Genomic DNA, 16,624 nt, shown 5'->3' with positions numbered 1-16,624 from the left:
CGTGACTGGGAGTCGTGTAGCAATGTGGGTGTGTCCCACGTGAATGTCTCGGCCCACCCCTAGCCCAGTCTCTAGGGGCGGGCGTTGGTGTTGTAACCGCTCGGGGCAGTCTCTCACATGGTGCTCTAGTGCACCACAAACAAAACAAGCGCCATGGGCCCGTCTCCTCTGTGCAGCTGGTGCCCTAAATGTTGCCCTACTCGTGTCCATAGCTTCGTCAGTAGGGGGAGCTGTGGCCCCACGGAGCGCAGGGGCCGTGGAGCGTGGGGAAGGCGGAGCGCGGTCGGAACCGGAAGGGAGAGGGACGGCTCGTGCCCGGCCACGCCCTTCGTCTCGTTCCTGCCGACGTTCTTCTAACCGGTTGTCCAACCGTATGACAAGATCGATAAGCCCGTTTAAATCCCGCGGTTCGTCCTTAGCCACCAGGTGCTCCTTGAGAACCAAAGACAGTCCGTTTACAAAGGCGGCGCAGAGGGCAGCGTTATTCCAGCCGGATCTCGCAGCCGCGATGCGGAAGTCGACTGCATAAACAGCTGCGCTCCGGTGCCCCTGTCTCATTGACAGTAGCACGGTTGAAGCGGTCTCGCCCCTATTAGGGTGATCGAACACGGTTCTGAGCCCCCTCACAAACCCATCGTATGTCAGAAGGAGCCGTGAATTCTGCTCCCAGAGCGCTGTAGCCCAAGCGCGTGCCTCACCGCGAAGCAGGTTTATGACATAAGCTACTTTACTAGCATCGGTCGCGTACATAACGGGACGCTGTGCGAAGACGAGCGAACACTGCATCAGAAAATCCGCGCACGTCTCCACACAGCCTCCGTACGGCTCTGGAGGGCTTATGTATGCTTCCGGGGAAGGAGGGAGAGGTCGTTGAACAACCAGTGGAACGTCAACGTTACGCACAGGATCTATGGGAGGGAGAGAAGCAGCGGCGCCCGGAGGGCGCGCTTCCACCTGCGCGGCGAGAGCCTCCACCCTGCGGTTCAGGAGGACGTTCTGCTCGGTCATGAAATCCAACCGAGTCGTGAAAGCGGTGAGGATCCGCTGCAACTCACCGATTACCCCTCCCGCGGACGCCTGCGCGTCCTGTTCTTCCATTGGCCGTTCAACAGCCGGTTGACGCCCCTCGGGATCCATGACGTTGGCCGAGATATCCTGTTGGGAAAGTGTCAGTACACGGACCCACAACAGGGGGCGCAAATGAACGGACAATGGAGAAAGTCAAATAACAAGGCTTTACTGTTGTGAACGTGCACAACGAATACAACCAATCACGAAATGGACAACAGTCAATTCACAAAAGTGTCGTGTGGGCAGGCTTGAAGATAGGAGACGCCTCTCCAAGGTAAGACCCGAACCACACGGCTTCCTCCACCACAGGACCCCGGAAATACTGGAGCCGCCAAGTCCCGAACTCCCAGGTGGCCACTGCCTCCGCGTGTCGGACCTGGTACTGCTGGCGAGGAACAAAGAACAGTTAGATGGGGGTGCGTTTGCACCCAAGACTCCGAACAGCAGGGAAGTTACCTCCACCTCTCGTTGGAACAGTAATCCACAAGCTGTACACTAATCCAAAAGGATACACTCCGTCAGCTTTGCTACGTTACCTCGTAGGTAGAAACGATATCTCGGCAATGAGGTGGAGGTGCCGTCCTGCTGATATACCCCACAGACGATTGCCGTCAGCTGTCTCAGGTGATGGGTGACAGCTGTCACCGTAGCTGCTCACGTGAGGCGGCGGCGCCCTCTGGTGCCTGGAGCCCACACTCCAGGCAGGGCGCCCTCTGGTGGTGGTGGGCCAGCAGTACCTCCCCTTCAGCGGCCCACACAACACATGGGTGCTGAATAGAAGTGTGCTAATTCCTGATGTCTTTTTAATAATGCCATGTTCTAAAATTACACTCACATGTTCTAAAATTACACTCACACTGTATTTGTTGGATGCTTTTAAGAGTTGTTTGACTGCTGCATTTATCACCATGAGCACTTTACCTCAGTTGATGGCTAACTTGCCCAATTTTTGTGGCGTACTGTTTTTAGATTGACTACTGTGCCTTACCATGCAGGAGAGTAAGCTAGTTAGATGGTGGGTCACTTCAGTCCTGAGAAGCACACTTGTTTCAAGGGTGTTTTGTGCCACCTGCTGTTGCAGATGTATGTGACATGTAAAAGTGTAGACCCTGAGTGTTATGGTTAGTGGTCTGGACAGAACTGGACCATTACAAGGAGATGGACTCAAACGCATGGGAGCAAGAACCAGAACAGGTTGTGAACGAAGAGCTTTAATTGCAAAAATAAATAACTGAGGTGCTGGAGGAAACCTGCTGAGCTGAGACTGGGACCACATGTAGTGGTGGAAGTTCGAGAACTGCATTGCACACCGGGACAGACTTGGGAGTCTGAGAACAGCTGGAGTCCTGGAGTATAAGGAGCTTGACTTTAGAAATGACTTGGAAAGTTCTTAGCTGTTCCGCATCAGAGCTCATACAGTTCCTGGAATTAGTTCTTGGAAACACTTCTTGGGCGTACAACCCCATTTTCAATGAAGTTGGGACGTTGTGTAAAATGTAAATAAAAACAGAATACAATGATTTGCAAATCCTCTTCAACCTATATTCAATTGAATACACCACAAAGACAAGATATTTAATGTTCAAACTGATAAACTTTATTGTTTTTGTGTAAATATTTGCTCATTTTCAAATGCATGCCTGCAACACGTTTCAAAAAAGCTGGGACAGTGGTATGTTTACCACTGTGTTACATCACCTTTCCTTCCAGCAACACTCAATAAGCGTTTTGGAACTGAGGACACTAATTGTTGAAGCTTTGTAGGTGGATTTCTTTCCCATTTTTGCTTGATGTAAGACTTCAGTTGTTCAACAGTCCGGGGTCTCCGTTGTCATATTTTGCGCTTCATAATGCACCACACATTTTCAATGGGTGTCAGGTTTGGACTGCAGGCAGGCCAGTCCAGTACACGCACTCTTTTACTACGCAGCCACGTTGTTGTAACACGTGCAGAATGTGGCTTGGCATTGTCTTGCTGAAATAAGCAGGGACGTCCCTGAAAAAGACATTGCTTGAATGACAGCATGTGTTGCTCCAAAAACTGGATGGACCTTTCAGCATTGATGGTGTCATCACAGATGTGTAAGTTGCCTATGCCATGGGCACTAACACACCCCCATACCATCACAGATGCTGACTTTTGTACTTTGCACTGGTAACAATCTGGATAGTCTTTTTCGTCTTTTGTCTGGAGGACACGACGTCCATGATTTCCAAAAACAATTTGAAATGTGGACTTATCAGACCACAGCACACTTTTCCACAGTCACATCTTCCTCAGAGTCCTGACTCTGAGGAAGATGTGACTCTCACATCGAAACGTCAGTCCCTTTGAACATTTTTTTTCCTTTCAGCACCTTATTAAAGACTTTTTGCACTTATTTCTGTGCTGCACCAGTTATTTCTTCTTTTTTACAAATTGGTCCTGCCTGGTTGCACCAGATTTGTTTGTGCTGTGCAGAAGCGCGGTGAACTCTGTCTTTGCATTAAATATCTTGTCTTTGTGGTGTATTCAATTGAATATTGGTTGAAGAGGATTTGCAAATCATTACATTCTGTTTTTATTTACATTTTACACAGTGTCCCAACTTCATTGGAATTGGGGTTGTAGTTCTTGGAAACAGTTCTTATTCATGCACATTCATAATCAGGAGCAGCATGGAGAACAGGATGTCACAGATATGCAGGAACTTAACTGAAGTGTGGCAGAGCTACGCGCTCTGCAGCTGAGAGCTGTGGTGCAGATCGTCTTGGAGCCAGGAGCACATGCGATGTGGAAGCCGCGCAGCAGAGTGTCTGGAAACACCAGAGGAAACAATGAGCTGTAATACGGAAATTACAGTCAACCAGGTTACCTTGGAATGAGCTGCGGAAAGCCAAGACGTCAAAGCGCATGGAAGCGGCAAGAATGACGACGTGTAGAATCTGGCATGGTCAGGGTCACGGAGTCACGAAAGACTCGCGGGTCAGGATTACAAAGACTCTAGCAAAGACTGAGCTCAGTCTGGATTTAAGTAGCCAGCTCATAATCAGGAGCTCATGAAAGTCAGGTGAGAGGAGATGATGAGCAGCGATGAGCTGCAGGTGTTCCTCAATTCTAAAGTGTGCCACCTGGAGGGAAAACAGACAAACTACACACAGGGTTATAAAAGTGCAAAGGACAAGGGCAGACCATGACACTGAGTATAAGAGATGTAGGGCTGAAACGCTTAGTCGAATAACTTGAATAATTCAATTACAAAACGTATTCGAGGCAAATTCTGTGCCTTGAAGCTCCATTTAACATTGTAGTACATATGCCAGGCCTGTGTGTGTTGCTGTAACGTCCCCAGAAAAAACAAAACAAAAGAAGACTAAAGCATGCGCACAAGCTATGTAAGAGCTAATCTGTAGCACCAGAAGCTACAGTTTTCCAACACGACACAAAAGAGTAAAATAAAACCTTTTAAGAGAAAGAGGGTCCACAGTTATTGTCTGAAATAGACTTACTGTGCATTTAAAGCGAAACTGACTCCAAATATGACGAAATGAAGTACTTTTATTTATTTTTGGAAATGCGCTCCGTTCTCAAAATGGTACATGAAAAGCAAACTGTGCTCGCCTTTGCATACATACAGCGGGACGCACTGCTGCCTCGTCAGGGCTCGTAACACCAAATGTTAAAGTTCAGAGTTGTTGTATGTGTCCCCACAAAAATTGCCAGTACTCACAAATGTACTTAAACATCCCTTGTTTATTGTTTCAGCAGTATAAAGAGACAGCGAGACGGAGTGAGAGAGAGCACTTCATGTCCTGTTTTGAGAACAGAGCGCATTTCCGAAAATAAATAAAAGTACTTCATTTAGTCATTTGGATTCAGTTTTGGTCAATTGTCGCATCCCTCCCAGAGCCCAGTTTTTCCACAGGCTGTACTCACATTCAGGTGCAGCCTGACAGACTGAGGATTACACCGACCGCCTGCTCTTACGGTCTGGTGTTGGGAGGGGTGAGCTCCTGACACCGGGAAATATCCAAAACTTGTAAAGACGTGAAAAAATAATTACAAAGGAAAACAGAAAGGGATGCATTAAATTTGACAATTTACATGGTGGTGCAGCAACATTGTGCCGTTGGCTTAGGGAGAACCCTGGACTATTGATGTTTGAAAACGCAAAAGTACTTTTTATCTGATTAATCACCAGAATAATTGATAGACTACTCGATTACTAAAATAATCAGTAGCTGCAGCCCTAAAGAGATGTATTTCCAAGAAAAAAAAACAGTTTTATATTTGGAAAAATATGGTTCTTCTGTTTCAAATGATTAGATTATTGATGATACAACAGGCTATAACAATTATACCCCAAAACCCCAAAATCCGGAACTCCCATGGTGCATTGCAACACAACATCCACTGTTCACTGTTGTTAGCTAATATTGCTAATTTCTCTAAAAATATTACACCTATCAACTTTCCATTTTCACAGCATTCATCCTTGACCCAAAATACATAAACATACCAAACGACAAATGTCAGCTCTCCCCAGTTTGTCCGTAATTGAAGCCATACACAGGCACATACGCACACAGAGGCCACTTGGCAATACACACTATTTTGTGCCTTTGACAGACGCAATCCTCCTTACACAGTTTAGTTAACACACCTGGTGTGTATTTATAATAGATATACATACATACACACACACACACACTCCAATTTCAAAGGTGTAACTTCTTTTGTTTGTATGTTTTTCTTTGTCACTGTTTACCATTTGTAGGAAGGGTCCCTGAACTCTGAGACAGACTTATCACAGTATTTCTCTCCGGAAGAGTCCGGCCACTCCTTCCAGTCTGAGTCTATGCTGCTGGTTCCAAACAGTTTTGAGGTGCTGCATCAGAGGAGCTGCACCACCCCTGAGGTCAACAGGTCCACACATGCACATGGTACAGTGGCACTCAACTCCCATGAAAAGATAAATAATAAAGCCATGTTCCATATTAAATTACATTTTCATCAAATTTAACTCTAATTTCTTTCTCAAACATGGATTGAAATGGTTTAGGATTTTGTTTAACATTGAATTAACAGAACTTTCTACTGAAGTAATAGCCTGGACCATATGTTTTCACATGTATTCAACTGTCACCTTCTGTTTTGTAGAATTGGAGTTTGACGTTGTGTGTCACCCCTCAGAAGTCCCTCTTGAGCAACATGTGGAGACAACATGCCAGCTAACTCCTGCCACCATAGTCCAAAGCCCTCTTCTTCATCAGCAAAAGATTACATGTTTTGACAGTGAAGTCAGTCATGATGATGATCCTGACAGTACTGGAAATACTGCTTTCCAAAGGCCATCAAATTCTAAGAACGCAAATTGCAGTAATGTTTCACCATCGCACTTCCCAGTAAATGGCCAGGCAGTTGTCACTGGTACATCATTCTTGGAGGTGGAGGTACAGAATGAATACTATGAGAATTTACAGAAGTGTGAAAATCATGACATGCCTACACCCGTCTCTGACAAAGACATTACAGATAAGCTAATGTCAGACTTGATGTCTATCTGCTGCTCTTTGGAGGTGTCAGGCAGCATCCACTCTGGGTCCAGTCACTTGACCGTCAGTAATTGTAACCACGTCAATCAAAGTGATGAACACTTGGAGCCAAAACATTCCCCCGACTTTGAACATAAAGCATTTGCGCATGTTAAAAGTGGGATCACCACAGAAGCACCAAACCTGCCACAGCCAAAAACCACAGCTGATGTGATTTCTTCACAGTTGGCACTGTTGGAACCACCATCCCAAGCTTCAGACTGCAGCACAAATCCCAGGACTTTGGATGGTCTGACACATCAGCAGCACTGTAAGGACGGAGGTGATACTGACACTGTGATCCTGAAGAGAAGTGAGGAGGAATCATTTGGACTTGATCTTGAGATTACCTCCTCCCCTCTGAAAGTTGTCATCACTGGGTTGAAGCCTGGAGATGCTGCACACAGGGTATTAATAACTACTTTCATCTTTATTTTGGAGATACCCCAAGCCAGATTTTTTTTTTTTTATTTGGATACTGATACACAAAATCAAGGTATTGACGAATATTTGATACACATCTGAAACCACAGTTTTAATAATTCACTTAAAATCACAATATTTCAGTGAGTGGAAGTGATTAGTAATTTTTAAACACCTACTGAAGCATGATAGGTCAACTGCAATTCTGAGTTTTGTTTTTGGAGGTGCAGACTGTATTCCTATAAAGTTTATAACTAAATTAAAAATTCACTACATTTTCACAATATTCTCAATATCACCTTCACTTATGAAGTATTTTATGCGTTTGTGGTTGGTTGTCAGTGATGCGGGTAACAGGTTACTCTAATCTGACCGCTTTTTTCAGTAATGAGTAATCTAACACATTAGTCTTTCCAAATCAGTAATCAGATTAAATTTACTTCTCCAAGACACTGTGCGTTACTATTATTTTTGTATTGTGGGTGAGTCACAGCTTTAAAACAGGTGCCCCAATGAGATGCAGATGGAGGTCTGAACTGCCCACTTCGCCCACTTTCAGTGTGAGGAACAGGGGCGTGTAGGTTAGAAATTGTAAGTTTTACCCTGACTGTGCTGTTAGCAGTTAAATATGAGGTCAAGAAAGATGTCTTTATTTTATTTTTTTAGAAAACAAGTATTGATGTTCACTGAAGTCAAGAAAGGGTGTCTATTAAGTGAATATTCGCAAAAGGGGTTATAACTTTCATGTTGAAGTGGCGGGGCGATGTCGGCAGCTGCTGCAAGTAACTAATAAAGTAAGTAGTAATCTAACTTAATTACTTTTAAAACTGAGTAATCAGTAAAGTAATGAAGTTACTTTTTCAAGGAGTAATCAGTAATTGGATTACTTTTTCAAAGTAACTGTGGCAACACTGTTGGTTATTATGTAGCTAGTATGGTGTCCAAATACAGACAGATTACCCACAGGACTGAAGTTTCTTCCATTTTCTTTAAAAAAATGTCATGTACAGTGCATTCAGAAAGTATTCACAGCATGGCACTTTTTCACATTTACAGCCTTATTCCAAAATGGAGGAATTTTTTTTTTCCCCTCACAATTCTACTCACAACACCCCATAATGACAACATGAAAAAAATTTTTTTTGAAATTGTATTAAAAATAAAAAAAAAACTAAGAAATTGCATGTATGTAAGTATTCACACCCTTTGCTCAGTACTCTGTTGGTGCACCTTTGGCAGCAATTACAGCCTCAAGTCTTGAATATGATGCCACAAGCTTGGTGCATCTGTCTTTGGACAGTTTGCCCATTCTTCTTAGCAGAACCTCTCAAGCTCCATCAGGTTGGATGGGGAGTGTTGGTGCACAGCCATTTTCAGATTAATTTCAGTGGGATTCAGGTCTGGGCCACTCAAGGACATTCACAGAGTTGTCCTGAAGCCACTCCTTTGATATCTTGGCTGTGTGTTAGGGTCATTCTCCTGCTGAAAGATGAACCGCCGCCCCAGTCTGAGATCAAGTGCGCTCTGGAGCAGGTTTTCATCCAGGATGTCTCTGTACATTGCTGCATTCATCTTTCCCTCAATCCTGACTAGTCTCCCAGTTCCTGTTGCTGAAAAACATCCCCACAGCATGATGCTGCCACCACCATGCTTCACTGTAGGGATGGTGCCTGGTTTCCTCCAAACATGATGCCTGGCATTCACACCAAAGAGTTCAAAGTTTGTCTCATCAGACCAGAGAATTTTGTGTCTCATGGTGTAAGAGTCCTTCAGGTGCCTTTTGGCAAACTCCAGGTGGGCTGCCATGTGCCTTTTACTAAAGAGTAGCTTCTGTCTGGCTACTCTATTATACAGGCCTGATTGGTGGATTGCTGCAGAGATGGTTGTCCTTCTAGAAGGTTCTCCTCACTTCACAGAGGAATGCTGGACCTCTGACAGCGTGAAAGTTACTTGGTTCTTGATCATCTCTCTAACTAAGGCCCTTCTCCCCAGTTGCTCAGTTTAGAAGTGCAACCAGCTCTAGGAAGTCCTGATTGATCCAAACTTCTTCCATTTACAGATGATGGAGGCCACTGTGCTCATTGGGACCTTCAAAGCAGCAGAAATGTTTCTGTACCTTTCCCTAGATTTGTGCCTCAAGACAATCCTATCTCAGAGGTCTATGGACTAATCCTTTGACTTCATGCTTGGTTTGTGCTCTGACATGCTCTGTCAACTGTGGAACCTTATACGTAGACAGGTGTGTGTCTTTTCAAATCATGTCCAATCAACTGAATTTACTCCAGGTGGAGTCCAATTAAGCTGTAGAAACATCTCAAGGATGATCAGTGGAAACAGAGACTCAAAAACACTCAAAAGCACATTTCTGCATTCATTCCTCAATCCTGACTAGTCTCCCAGTTCCTGCTGCTGAAAAACATCCCCACAGCATGATACTGCCACAACCATGCTACACTGTGGGGATGGTGCTGGGTTTTCTCCAAACGAGATGCCTGGCATTCACACCAAAGAGTTCAGTCTGTCTCATCAGACAAACTCCAGGTGGGCTGCCATGTGTATTTTACTAAGGACTGGTTTCCGTCTGGCCACTCTACCATACAGACCTGACTGGTGGATTGATGCAGAGATGGTTGTCCTGCTGGAAGGTTCTCCTCTTTCCACAGAGGAATGCTGGAGCTCTGATAGAGTGACCATTGGGTTCTTGGTCACCTCCCTGATTAAGTCCTTTCTTTCCTGATCACTCAGTTTAGATGTGTGGCCAGCTATAGGAACTTCCATTTACAGTGATGGAGTCCAATGTGCTCATTGGGACCTTCAAAGCAGCAGAAATGTTTCTGTATCCTTCCCCAGATTTGTGCCTCGAGACAATCCTGTCTCGGAGGTCTACAGGCAATTCATTTGACTTCATACTTGGTTTGTGCTCTGACATGCAGTCAACTGTGGGACCTTATATGTAGACAGGTGTGTGTCTTTCCAAATCATGTCCAATCAACTGAATTTACTCCAGGTGGACTCTACTTAAGCTGTAGAAACATCTCAAGGATGATCAGTGGGAACAGGAGACACCTGAGCTCAATTTTGAGCATCATGGCAAAGACTGTGAATACTTGGTATGTTTTTTTTCTCAGCTGAGAAAAAAAACATTTGATGCATTTTGTTAACATTTCATTTTTCTTAAGCGCTTTTGCTTATGTTGCTCTAAAACTCTGTTATTCTTCTTTTTTCACTGCATTTTAGGAGTCCATGGGTAGGCTCAGTGCTGGAGATGTGATTGTAGCAATTGGAGATAAACTGGTTATCAACTTTAGTTATCAGGAAATCTGTGAGCTCATGCACAACCCTCCCATAACACTGTCATTGCAGATAAAGAAACCACCATCGGGTAAGAATTTAACATCACATTACACTGATGTACAATGAATTAGGTTATGAGATGTGTCAGGTTATCAGTATTAACCTTTAAGTGTACATTTGCTTTTTTTATATGTACCAAATGTATAATAAATAAAATTGACATGTTGCCTCGACCATGTGTAGTGAGGCAACAGGACACTTACGCATGTCTATCCACAGGTCATTCAGCATAAGCTTGATGGCCAAGAGTATCAGTCAAAGACGCTAACAAATAAAGTTTTACTTTTCAGGTCAAAAAATGGCCATATACTAACTAATTTATGCAACCAATGAATTTTAATATTTTCAGAGCTGAACATAAAAAGCTCACCCCATATTTGTTTTCAATCTCACATTCCTAAATAATAGTTCAAATTATATTGCAAATTATTTATGTACTTGTACTTAAATCACATTGAGCTTATTGTGAAATGTATTTTCTTAACCGCAAACATGCCTGTTCACTTATGCTCATTACACATATAAACTCTTCCACACAACGTTTTTGAAAACTTCAAGATAAACTTTGTTTGATAATCACATATGTAATTTATAATTTCAGTTTTAGTACGTAGCTACAGGCCAATGTTATTATATCGGTGTGTTCCTAAACGAAAAGTCACTCATCTTTCTCACCTGCTGCCTTTGTCATCCCTGGGCAAGTGTCAAGGTACCTTAAGTTTTAGTGTTGATTAGTTGATGGAGAACCACCGTAATTCCATGTATTCAAAAAACTAGATGAGTAGGAAGAACAACATATACAGAATATATACAAGGTCTGTTAGAAAAGTATCCGACCTTATTTTTTTCAAAAACCATATGGATTTGAATCACGTGTGATTGCGTCAGCCAAGCTTGAACCCTCGTGCTCATGCGTGAGTTTTTTCATGCCTGTCGGTTGCTTCATTCGCCTGTGAGCAGGCTTTGAATGAGGTGTGGTCCACCCCTCTCATCTATTTTTTATTGTGAATAAATGTCTGAACGATTTGGATCTTTGCTGCATCAATTTTTTTTCCAGAAACTGTAAGAGACCTCCAGGTGGACACCGTTCAAAAAATTAATATTGCTTTCAGGGACGATTTTATGGGGATTAAACAGATTACGGGGTGTTACTGCCCCTTTAAGGACGGCCCATAACTGCTGAGAGCGCAGTGCGCTCCCAGCGCCGATGGACAGGATGACACCCCACACAAACAACCAGATCATTTCCAACGCGTCGCGGCGGAGCTGCATGGCGAAAAGAAACGCCGTGATGAAGCCTCACAGGACATGTTCTGGCATGTTCAGCTCATGCACAATCACAATCGGATATTCACATGACTGGAAAGCAACCGGAATCCGTCTGAAATCCACCTTTAAGCCGTCCTGTGAGACCAACACCGAGGTGGTTTTGTCCCGCGTAATGAACGGCTCCGTAGCACATCCCTCGACTTCTTTTTCCATGAAAAAAAAACTCCTGTAACGGTGGAATGTGCCGGAAAAAGTGCTGATGTCCACATCTTCAGCCTTTTTGTGAAAGTCAGACGAGGTCCCGGATCAACAAAGCTTTCATGTTGGAAATGATCTGGTTGTTTGTGCGGGGTGTCAGCCTGTCAGTTGTGGGCCGTCCTTAAAGGGGCAGTAACACTCCGTAATCTGTTTAATCCCCATAAAATCGTCCATGAAAGCCATATTAATTTTTCGAACGGTGTCCACCTGGAGGTCTCTTACAGTTTCTGGAAAAAAAATTGATGCAGCAAAGATCCAAATCGTTCAGACATTTATTCGCAATAAAAAATAGACGAGGGGTGTAGACCACACCTCACTCAAAGCCTGCTCACAGGCGAATGAAGCAACCGACAGGCATGAAAAAACTCACGCATGCACACGAGGGTTCAAGCTTGGCTGACGCAATCACACGTGATTCAAATCCATATGGTTTTTGAAAAAAATAATAAGGTTGGATACTTTTCTAACAGACCTCGTACAGTTTCAAATTCAAATACAACTGCCACATTTTCTCTGTCAGTGTTCAAAGTGTGTCTCTCACACAAGCTGTCATACAAAATAACGATTTCCTCTGAGCTGCTTGTAGTTTAGCAGATACCTGAAACAATTCTTCAAATGGTGATGGAAGCACCTAATTCATCCCAAATACTCCTTAGACATTACTCTTTAGAAAACAGAATAGCCACTTGAATTTTCAATAGGCGGCCAGGGAGGGGTCAATTTAAGAATTATGCAGCAGTCAAAATTTTAAAATGCTCCAATCATATTGTAAACTATACCACATTATTTGTCTGATCATTAAGATTCCAAAAAGATATATTTTGGACTATCTATGAATGAGTGTTATGGGGTAAAAACAGAAAGAAAGGTGACAAAGGTCAATTTCAGTTTGTACAGGGGTCAGAAGTTAAAGTTACTCCAATTTTGGTTTAAAAAAAAAAAGTGGTGCAAATTATTGGTTGAGCTTATATGATTAATAAATGAAATTGTTTTGACTGTGTTGAATGCTTTGTCTCCAAAATAAAAGTCAAACTAGAAGCACTCGGAGAACGCAAACCTCCGCCAAGGCCATAGGGTCACTGACGTCACATGGAATACCCTTTGGGAAAGAGACTTATTCCACGTTGTTTCACGCATCTGCCGTCATGTTTCAGATTCAGTGGTTAACCCTCTGGAGTCCGAGGGCATTTTTTGGAGAGTTCATTCACCTGGCATAAATGTTTTATTATTGCTGTTAACAGCTCTCCCTGCATCCCACAATCAAGTTTTATGTCTGTTTTTTCAGGACAACCTGTACTTTCAAAATATATATGCTATAGTTGTGTTTTATAAGTGTAATAAAGGTTTACAATCGGAAATAAGAAAGGAAAAAGTAAAGCGGAAAATCATTTTCCACACACATTTATTCAAAACACACAGCAAACTATAATAAACTAGTAACACATCACTACTAAAAACAATCTTTGGTGTGTCATGTGAGGTGAATCTGCCCTATGATTGGATTTTGGAAAACCATGTGATGGTGAACCAATTCCAATTGGACACTCACATTGCTCATCACAAAGCTTCTATGAGGAGTACAAAGATTGTGGATGGTGGCTTGAAAGTCCGCAGAGTTAACTTTTCAGCAAAAAAAAAGTAAGTTTCTATCTCATATCATTAAAAAGTTATTTATAATTTAGTAAAGCTTGGTCTCAGCCGTCGTATCCGACGGTGTCTGCCCCAGAGGGTTAAACCCTTAGATCTTCAGCAAATGTATTTAGAAAGAGAAACTGCATGAACTACACAAGTTTTTTATTTTGTAATAACAAGTTTATTCAATGAGGAGAAACAAATGCTAAATTTTTGTTGTGTCGTGACTTAATTTTTGTTCAGCCGTTGTGACCCGTCTTCATGAAGTTAGATGCAAAAATGTTGAAATTTGCTCTATCCTGCAATGATAAAGAATCCATAAAAAAAATTACTGGATCCGGATCATGTTCCGGATCATTACCAAAATGTAATGACTTCTAAGTTAGGCCAAGATACGAGGGCTGTCAATAAAGTAACGGTCCTTTTTATTTTTTTCAAAAACTATATGGATTTCATTCATATGTTTTTACGTCAGACATGCTTGAACCCTTGTGCGCATGCGTGAGTTTTTCCACGCCTGTCGGTGACGTCATTCGCCTGTGAGCACTCCTTGTGGGAGGAGTCGTCCAGCCCCTCGTCGGAATTCCTTTGTCTGAGAAGTTGCTGAGAGACTGGCGCTTTGTTTGATCAAAATTTTTTCTAAACCTGTGAGACACATCGAAGTGGACATGGTTCGAAAAATTAAGCTGGTTTTCAGTGAAAATTTTAACAGCTGATGAGAGATTTTGAGGTGATTCTGTCACTTTAAGGACTTCCCACGGTGCGAGACGTCGTGCGGCGCTCTCAGGCAGCGTCGTCAGCCTGTTTCAAGCTTAAAACCTCCACATTTCAAGCTCTATTGATCCAGGACGTCGTGAGAGAACAGAGAAGTTTCAGAAGAAGTCGGTTTCAGCATTTTATCCGGATATTCCACTGTTAAAGGAGATTTTTTTTAATGAAAGACGTGCGGACGGGTCCGCGCGTCGGGACGCAGCCTCCGCGACGCTCCGCCACAGGAAAAACACCTCTGTTGAAAGCCTTAAGGACAAGTTGGAACATGTCCTGCCTGTTAAACAATTTCTCATATACTCACTCCACTGAAAGCCATCAAAGGCCGCCTGGATTTTACAAATGGTTATCAACACGGAGGTGTTTTTCCTGTGCCGCCGCCCCGCGTCGGCTGCGTCCCGACGCGCGGATCCGTCCGCACGTCTTTCATTAAAAAAATCTCCTTTAACAGTGGAATATCCGGATAAAATGCTGAAACCGACTTCTTCTGAAACTTCTCTGTTCTCTCACGACGTCCTGGATCAATAGAGCCTGAATGTGGAGGTTTTCAGCTTGAACAGGCTGATGACGCCGCCTGAGAGCGCTGCGCGACGTCTCGCACCGTGAAAAGTCCTTAAAGTGACAGAATCACCTCAAAATCTCTCATCAGTCGTTAAAATTTTCACTGAAAACCAGCTTAATTTTTCGAACCGTGTCCACTTCGATGTGTCTCACAGGTTTAGAAAAAATTTTGATCAAACAACGCGCCAGTCTCTCAGCAACTTCTCAGACAAAGGAATTCCGACGAGGGGCTGGATGACTCCTCCCACAAGGAGTGCTCACAGGCGACTGACGTCACCGACAGGCGTGGAAAAACTCACGCATGCGCACGAGGGTTCAAGCATGTCTGACGTAAAAACATATGAATGAAATCCATATAGTTTTTGAAAAAAATTAAAAGGACCGTTACTTTATTGACAGCCCTCGTACACCCCTGGTAAACATTTCATTGAAATCCGTTAAGGATTTTTTGAGTATAATGCTAACAAAACAACCAACCAACCAACAAACAAACGGACGCGACCGAAAACATAACCTCCTTGGCGGAGGTAACAATGTCGACGTCCATTGGATTCTATGATATGTGGCATATGTTATCCCATAACATAATAACTAAGGATGACACATGGTGCACACTATTCCTTTTTGAAACCGTATTAACTCAACCAATAATTTGCATCACTTTTTACCATAATTGTAGCAACTTTAACTTTTCACTTCTGTACAAACTGAAATTGCTGTTTTTACCCCATAACTCCAGAACATTTACTCATAGATAGTTGAAACAATATCTTTACGTTCAGACAAATAATGTAGTATAGTTTTCAATATGATTGGAGCATTTTTAAATTTGTCCCCTGTGTAATTCTTCAATTGACTCCCCTCTTGCCGCCTATTGAAAATTTAAGTGGCTACTCTGTTTTTTCAAAAGAGTAACATCTAAGGAGTATTTGTGCTGAATTTGGTGCTTGCATCACCATTTGAAGGTTTTCTATGTAAATATTCTGCTGTCTGCTGCACTATTGTGGCTACCTGCTGAAGTCCCTCTCTGACATCACTAAGATTGACACCTGTTAGCTGCTTTTTGCCTCGTAAGGCTGTGTTGTATGGGTAATATTTTTTTGCTTAAATAATGTCTGTTAGGATCAAAATTCAGTCATTCTTTGCATTAAAAAACACATGCTTTTGTTGTGTGGGCCGCAGAAGAGGAGGTACTGCTGGCCCACCATTCAGAGGGTGCCCTGTCTGGAGTGCGGGCTTCAGGCACGAGAGGGCGCTGCCGCCTCACAGGACAGCTGAGAGTGACAGCTGTCACTCATTAACTCCTGACAGCTGTCACCAATCATCAACTCATCAACCACTCCATATAAGCTGGAAGACATCTCCACCCCGCTGCCGAGATATCGTTTGCCTTTGGAGGTATATTCTCAGCCGTATTCAGTAGGTGCTACTGTTACTCGTTATTGTGTTCCTGTTTTGGAGGTGGAGGTGTCTTACCCACCATTAAGGAACTGTCGCTACTTGTATTTGCTGGGTGTACACACACCCACACATAACTGTTTCTGCTTCCTGCCAGCAGTACCAGATCCGACAGCCGGAGACGGTGGCCACCTGGGGACTCGGAACTTGGCGGCTCCAGTATTCTCCAGGTTCGGTGGCAGTGGAAATCGTGTGGGATCCGGCTCTTCTCTGGACGTCTTCTATCCTCGAGCCTGCCCACACGTCACCTTAGTAC

General features: G+C 43.4%; 1 protein-coding gene across 1 annotated transcript in view; it reads left to right on the top strand.

Moving 5' to 3' along the window:
* Window positions 1-16,624, top strand: part of pdzd2 (PDZ domain containing 2) — a 137,144-nt gene that overhangs the window by 86,018 nt on the left and 34,502 nt on the right. The window contains exons 17-19 of the mRNA XM_034169533.1: window positions 5,829-5,994; window positions 6,212-7,053; window positions 10,306-10,450. Coding sequence (XP_034025424.1) covers window positions 5,829-5,994; window positions 6,212-7,053; window positions 10,306-10,450 — 1,153 coding nt within the window. The remainder of the gene's footprint in view (window positions 1-5,828; window positions 5,995-6,211; window positions 7,054-10,305; window positions 10,451-16,624) is intronic.

Source organism: Thalassophryne amazonica, chromosome 5 (assembly GCF_902500255.1).
Source record: "Thalassophryne amazonica chromosome 5, fThaAma1.1, whole genome shotgun sequence".
NCBI classification, from domain to species: Eukaryota; Metazoa; Chordata; class Actinopteri; order Batrachoidiformes; family Batrachoididae; genus Thalassophryne; species Thalassophryne amazonica.
The sequence above is the reverse complement of the archived record's forward strand: the minus strand, read 5'-3'. Positions and strand labels throughout refer to the sequence as shown.